This window comes from Calonectris borealis, chromosome 1, assembly GCF_964195595.1.
Source record: "Calonectris borealis chromosome 1, bCalBor7.hap1.2, whole genome shotgun sequence".
Classification (NCBI taxonomy): Eukaryota; Metazoa; Chordata; class Aves; order Procellariiformes; family Procellariidae; genus Calonectris; species Calonectris borealis.
In genome coordinates this window covers 49805999-49813902 of record NC_134312.1, presented here as the reverse complement: position 1 = coordinate 49813902, position 7904 = coordinate 49805999, and the positions used below count along the sequence as shown (strand labels likewise).

The 7904-nt window shown below is 36.2% G+C and overlaps 1 protein-coding gene across 1 annotated transcript; it reads left to right on the top strand.

The window, feature by feature from the left end:
• Positions 1-1090: 1090 nt before the first annotated feature.
• Positions 1091-7523, top strand: KERA (keratocan). Its single transcript, XM_075156254.1, has 2 exons — positions 1091-1976; positions 7351-7523. The coding sequence occupies exons 1-2, from the start codon at positions 1091-1093 to the stop codon at positions 7521-7523; spliced, it is 1059 nt and encodes a 352-aa protein (XP_075012355.1).
• The last annotated feature ends 381 nt before the right edge of the window (positions 7524-7904 follow it).

The following is a 7904-nucleotide window of genomic DNA, read 5'->3' as shown; positions in this document are numbered from 1 at the left end:
TCATATGCAGCAAGTTAACTGGGCTCTTGACCTTGCTGGTGCATTAACCCTATGAGAGAATTTAGTTTTTATTTAAATACTATTTTTGCCAAAACTAACGTCCTGATTTTGACCAGAAATTTCAGCTATCAGTCTTTTGCCTCTGCATTGCAAAATGCTTGCTGATCTTCATCAGAAAGCAAGCAAGATAACAAAGTTTGTGAAGCACTGTTTTTGTGCTACACAAATATTTCCTTTTGGAGTAAATTATCATTGATGATTTTGTTCATTGTTTAATGGTGGAAAAGGCTAAAAAAAGCAAATAATTAAGTAGGTAAAATAGATACAAGATACATGAGTGTATATGATATAATTTGGTTAGGACTTACTTTTTTGTGTCATTTAGATCAGGCTGTTTTGGCTGTTTGCTTTAGACAAGGAAATTCATAACTTTGGATACGAGAGAGTGAATGAGGGAGGGGAATGGATTACTCAAACATATTCCCTCCAAGCTTTTTAAGAACATGCCCAACAAACAGCTGTTAAAACACTCTTTGATCTTTCACTTTTCTGTGGTGAGAAAAGACCCTGGAAAATCTGATCCAGATGCCATTATAGTTTAAGAGAGAGGAAAAACAGAAAAGAGTGTATGATTAATTTTAAAAGGAGGAACACTGAGTACAACAGTATTTATATCATCATAGTATTGATAGCTTTACTGAAGATGGTACATTATATAAAGTAGTTTATAGCTCTGTACAGGAAAACTTAAACAAATTTATAAGAAGCACTGATTTAATGTCAGAAAAATGATCTGTGTTTTCAGGTTCTTTGAAATGACACTTACACGAACATCAGTTAAACTGGTAGCCAATGTGGAGTCTAAGTTGAATCAGGAAAATGTTCTTCAACATATAGCACTGAATTGTTTATACCTCTTATATTACGGTTCAGTTTTTCCTTAACATAGGTAATACCACAGAGGACAGAATTTGTCTGTATATAAAGGAAATATTATTTTCTATGTAATATTGCTTTGTTAATCTAGTATGCTGTTAGAGAGTTCCGTTGAGAGACAGCTAATTGTTTTTCTCCCCTTCCAAGGCAAACAATGACTCTAAAAGTCTGTGCAAGCCTTTTGCTCTTATTCTTGGTCAATTCTGTGTGGACTCGAACTGTGAGACAAGTTTATGATGAGCTGGATCCTGAGCATTGGTCTCACTACACTTTTGAATGTCCACGAGAGTGCTTTTGTCCTCCTAGTTTCCCCAATGCATTATACTGTGATAACAAAGGACTTAAAGAAATACCTGCAATCCCAGCAAGAATTTGGTACCTCTATCTTCAAAACAATCTAATTGAAACAGTTTCGGAGAAGCCTTTTGTGAATGCCACTCATCTGAGATGGATAAATCTGAACAAGAATAAGATCACCAACAGTGGAATTGAGAGTGGTGTGCTGAGCAAGCTGAAAAGGCTTCTTTATTTATTCCTTGAAGATAACGAATTGGAAGAGGTGCCTGCCCCATTACCAGTGGGTCTGGAACAGCTAAGACTGGCTAGAAACAAAATCTCCAGAATCCCAGAAGGAGTCTTCAGCAACTTGGAAAACCTTACGATGTTAGATCTGCACCAGAACAGTTTGTTGGACAGCGCTCTTCAAAGTGACACCTTCCAAGGACTCAACAACCTTATGCAACTCAACATAGCAAAAAATTCACTCAAGAAAATGCCTTTAAGCATTCCAGCTAACACACTGCAGCTATTTTTGGACAACAACTCCATTGAAGTAATACCAGAAAACTACTTCAGTGCAATACCCAAAGTGACTTTCCTTAGGCTGAACTACAATAAATTATCTGATGATGGTATTCCCCCAAACGGGTTTAATGTTTCGTCTATTCTAGATCTTCAGCTGTCTCACAACCAGCTCACTAAAATTCCACCAATCAATGCTCATCTCGAGCACCTTCACCTTGATCACAACAGAATCAAAAGTAAGTGTGTATTGTCAGTGTGGGATCCTACCAAGACATAATTATTTTAAAAAGCCTACTTAACTACAAAAAATGCTCTTTGAAATAAAGAGATTAGAAATGTGCTGTAGATTTTAGGGAGATGAGCAAGAGGACCTCCCACAGGCCAGTTTTCAAGTCAAGTCTAAAATATGTGCATGGAAGTAATATCACATGTGAAAAATGTTCATATGCATACAGAAAAAACACTTTGCAAGCAGAGCAGAAATATGAGTGGATTAAGGAGAATTTGTGCATTCACATTTCGTTACATACGTGCCAGTAACCATTTTGTAGGAACACATTAAGTTTCCCACAGAAAGGCTAGGACTAAATAAGCAAGAAACAACAACAAAAAAGTGGGTGCAACAAGTTAGCATATTCAATCCACATCTGTATGACTGTCAGATTTTCAAAGTTCCTGAGCACCTTAGGGACTTCACCAAACTAACAGAATTGCTGTATGGTTAGTTCTTCTGGGTATCTCTCTGCTCATCTATATTATGTAGTAGGAGCTTAAGGGGAGGCATCCTTAAAACAGAATACAATGTTGGCTGTATTTCAAATACAATCTATTTCAAATATGACTAATTAGAATGTGGATATTGAATATTTCAGGCTTAAATATCCTCCCCATCTTTTGTTTACTGTGCACAAAATGCTGACACTTGGGTTTAGTCTTCATGAAAAATCTTCTCTGACTTTACAGAAGCTTTGTCCTACTAAGGTTTATCTCCTCAAATGTCTTCTAACATTTTCCACTTTGTATAAATGAGACAAGGTTTTGTACCCAAGACAATAGAAGCCTATTGTCATGTCATAATTCTGCTTCTAGCACTGCTTCCAGATTCACCCAGGTACAGTGGGGATGTGGTGGTTAGGGACATTGGGTAAAGTATCTGTATCTCTCAGTAAATCCTACAGACCTTAAATCCTTTGTTTCATGCCAAAAGCCAAAATCAAAGTGATGACTTTCTATATATCACTGCAGAGGAGGTAACCAAGTCTCTATCATGGTAACCTATCATGGTGATTTAATTGAATAAATGGTTGCTTACTCCTGTTTTGTGTCACTGTAGTTCACAAATATACTAAAAATAATTTAAGTTAATTCACTGCATTTTGCAAAATAAATGTATGAAACCTTGCAAAGAAAAATCAATTTTGTATAACTGGCACATATTTAAGTGGCCTGTGAGAAGTCTAACAGTTAATTAGAGTTAAGGCTTATGACATATGTTGTTACTGAACATATTTCATTGCCCTCTGGTTACAAAGGGATTTATTTTAATTGCTTCACTGCAGGGCCTCAGGTGCAGACTTTATCTCCTGTCACTTTAAGTGGACACTAAATTGAAATCAATGGAATGTAACCTGTCCAGTTTAAGAAGTGTTTTGTGTCTAGGTAGTATTTAAAGAGCTGCCAAATTATCCTTCTTTCCTAAATAAGTTTTAAAAAGATTAAACCCATGAAAATCAACCTGTGTAGTATGTGCAATATCAAGTCCCATTTTCCAGTGACACGTGGGTACCCAAGAGCCTAAATCACAATAGTTCTCCACAAATCTTATCTTTCTTAATGCCTTTACCACTTTTCAAAATTTATTACTAACTTAAGCATAACACTGCTCTTAATTTAAAAAAAAAAAAGTTCTTATTCTCAGTAACTACATATAAAGTACTCAAAAAATATTTTAAAAGGCAACCTGACACCTTAAATGAAATGCAGGTATTATGTAAGGCACATTCTACCACATAGCATAATTGTTCAAGAGGTAAGGGATAACGATATAGTCTTCATGAGATACTGCTCTAATAGACGATATCTCAAAGGGCCTTCACGATCGCAAACAAGGAATGTAATTCCATCAGGCAGGAGTAATAAGATGTGGCATTAATTCTGCAGATTGTTTTTGTCTTCTTAAATCCAGGAAGTTGATCATCAGTCATTACTTTAAGATAACCAATGTAAAAGGTTTGAAAGAAAAATAAAAAACCTGTAAAAGCCTGGATCTGGTTTCTCCACAAAAGAGTCCTGAAAATTTACATTTATGTGTGCAGTACAAGCCCTTTTTATAATATTAATTCTCAAATACCCCTGCACACCTGCCAATTGCTGCTTTATTTTCTTTTGGTGGTTCATAGTTACACTGCTGGCATTGCAAGAGTTCAGACATCAAAATTTCTATGTAAATGCTATTTGCCTACTTTTTATTGTATGTTATTGTGTAACATCAGTTCTTCATATAAGTTCCAAGGCCTTATTGCTCCAGAGACCGTTTACAAAGATATAAGGCAATATCTTGAAACCCAGTGAAGTCAATGATAACCTCATCATTGGTCTCAGTGGAACCAGGATTTTGCCTGTGGATCCTTCCCCAAGGATCTCAATGCGCAGAGGAAAAAAAGTACTTGAAATTTGGAAGCAAAGTCAACATAAACCCAAAACTAATTATGGCTACAACAGATATGCACCACACTTGTTCCATGGCATTTTAAACACACACGTTTACATATTTATTTATGAGATACACGTGCGAGGCTCTGGGGAGATGTCAAATGATGGAAGCAAAAAGAGGAGAAGGCATGAAACGATGATGTAGCGAGTGAGCAAGGGTAAGCAGGTGGTATTACAGTGCTATCAAAGGAGCGATGAAAGGGAGTGAATGGTACGTTCCCCTAGAGGAACACCAGGAGACTGGGATAGCTCCTCTGAGCTAATATTATCTCATGTGTAGAGAAAGGGAGAAGTCCTTGGGCCAAGTAGCAATGCCAGTCTATCAGAATCCATTACACAATATTTGGAAAGGAATGATTGAAGTTACAGATCCCGACTTATTGTCAAACCCCTACGCTATAGCTGGTACTGGCTTCCTTGCTGGGAGAGTCAAGAAAGGTGCAGATTTCCAGTCTGATCCATGGCTGCTGCAGTTAAATATTATGTGAAAAGAAGAAAGGGAGTCCAACTATTGAAGTTGGACTACAGTAAGTGCAGTTAGAGATTACAAGAATAGAACAGAAATACCCTCACACTCATGTATGTCAGAACACATCTATCTTCTAGATCAACTTACTTTCTGAATGGTCCTAAATTATGAGTTTTACTGGAAAAAAAACTCAGGATCTTCTGCAGTTCTTCAGCAGACATACAGTATTAGCCATTAATGAGAACCTCTTCTGCAGTTTTCCCCTACAGCAACTCCAGAGTCTTATTTTTAAATATTACACCACTTAACAATACTGTTGATCATAGATGGTATTCATGTTATTTGAATTAACCATCCTAAATTTTTGAATCTAGTTTGGGTTAATCATACAGACCACCTACTCAATTAATGGAAAGAGACAGAAAATTGCAAAGGGAAAATCATCCCACCTTAAGGAACTGTGAATGATTTTTTGGAAGTGTTCATCTCTTTCCAGAGTTTATAAACAAAGTCTAAATGGTTTACTTAGACTGACACTTATTGTCCACATGGATCAGTTTACGTAGGGTGAATTGTACCTATGTAGATGGATTGCCCTGTCCCTCCTGCTTAAGCAAAATTCAGCAATATACCCATGAACAAGATTGCAAGAGAAGAGGAGAGAGAGAGGCTTTTACTCCCCTGATAGTTTGGATAGGATTTACTGTTCTTGGGAAGAGAACAATAAAAAACCAAACCACTTCATACCACACATCATCAGGAAATAACTTCTTCATAGGTGGCCTGTGGTTAGATAACTGCTGCCTCACTTTAAGGTTGGAGTAATTAGCCCAGTGAAAACTAGTGCAGTGGGATAGTTTCTAGGTCAGGGAACACAGAGATTTAGAACACACTTGAAGCCGTCTTGTTTCCTAAGTAGTGTTGACCTGAAAAAGCAGATATTTTCTGCTACATAGTGTTGATTCACTTGTAAAACTTTTAATATCTGCTTTCATAATGAAATCTCACTCTCAAGCTTCCTGCTTCGCAGTTTCACACATAAAAATAAGTTGTAGCTTGTTTCTTCCAAGAATATCGAATGCTTTACAAAGGTTAATCAAATTTCACAACATAGGCAAAGACATTTTGATATCATGGATATGATAAAAGTTTTAGGCCTTGGCCAACTGGATGTATTCATCTAGTTTCCATGACAAAGATAAAGTCCATTTCCAAGACATTGTAAACATCTGGGTAGTTTTTCAAAATAGGGTGGGTTTTTTTCTTTTGGGAAAAAAAAATCATGGGTTTTCTTTCACCATAACATTTAACCAATTTTGGGGGTTGTAATCAAAAGATGTGTGCATATTATCATTGCTAAATATAAGGGGAGAAAAATTTTGGTAGAAAGCTTTTCTTTTCCTTTTTCTGGGCTGCTAAAAAAACTGCGCTCAAAAAATATCTGTTACACACACATTCTCCATTCAACCCCTTTTGCAGGTGGTGTGGGGCCAACAAGACCCTCAAGCAGTCAGACCAATCACTAAATACCGTAATTTGGTCAAACAAATTTGACATCTTTGATAAACAAACACCACTTCAGTGTTTTCTAGAATAAGGGCATCATGAGGTTGAAATAGGGCAGGGGCAGCCTCACTATTCAACAACTGAAGACAAAATACAAAAAGCATTTTAACCAAGTGACAATGCAGAGGTAACTTAGGGGAGACAATGCAAAGAATCTAATCTATTAAACTTTTATGAAAATGGGTAATGATTTAAGCCATAGTTTCAAATTTTATCTGAACTGAAACAAGTTATGTGTGATTTATAAAGAATTTTAAGGACTTGTTGGCTTTCAAATTAGGAAGAAAATATCCCATTGCACAAATTATATTCTTGCAATTAAAACCAACTGTATGAAGAATTTGAGAGAACAGGAAAGTACAGATGTTAAAAGTTACAGACACTATAAAAAAGCCCCTGTAATTCAATACTGTTATCATTTTGAATGCAAGATCTTCATTGGGGAATATTATCAGCTAAAATGAATGTATTGTCATTGCAGTAAGATGTTCAAAATCTTTCATTATTAACCTTGTTCTTCTCTCTCTGAGGGCAGAGCTATTTCTCAATGAATAGTTACCCAGCAGTTGTCTAAATTAGTTTCCTCTCTGTCCAAGGTAAAATTATGCATCTAGTGGCCTTTATTCATAATTGCAGCACATTAAATATGTGATTCACTGATCTCGATTACATTACGTTAAGATGCTTCTTTGCTTGATCAAAAAAGCAGTTAACTGTTAATTTGGCGTTTTCCAACTCTGATAGGAGCAAGTGTCTCCCATACAAATATCAGTGGAAGCCTGTTTTATTTGTTTTCTAAATTAATTTTATCTTCATGAACCTTTCCCATGGGAATTACCTAACATGTTGATCTACATTTTCAGGTGTCAATGGTACTCAAATATGCCCAGTCTCAATCGCCGTAGCAGAAGACTATGGTTTTTATGGCAATATCCCTCGCCTCCGATACCTTCGTCTGGATGGAAATGAGATTCAACCTCCAATCCCTTTGGACATCATGATATGTTTCCGACTGCTTCAAGCTGTTGTCATATAAAGATATCGCAGTGTCACTCTTGTGCTGTGGGAGTGCTAAGATACAAGTTTTGCTGGAATGAAACTTGTTCTAAAATAAATCAAGAAGTAACAGCTTTATTTTGACTTTAATTTTTTTCTTTGCTTGCATCTTTTATACGGCTGAAATGATTGTTCTTCTTTCAGAAGAAATTTTGGACGGACATGAAACATGTGCTTAACACTTTACCTAAGAATTCCTAATGCGAATATATTGAAAATCATCTGTGTAAGATCCCAAGTATTCCAAAGCAAATTCTTGTCTACTCCGTCTTGCTTGTCAAATCCTACAATGTCTATTCTGTTAACATCATTGCTACAGACAAATCTTATTTCTTTATTTCGTTACATAGTAACTAACACA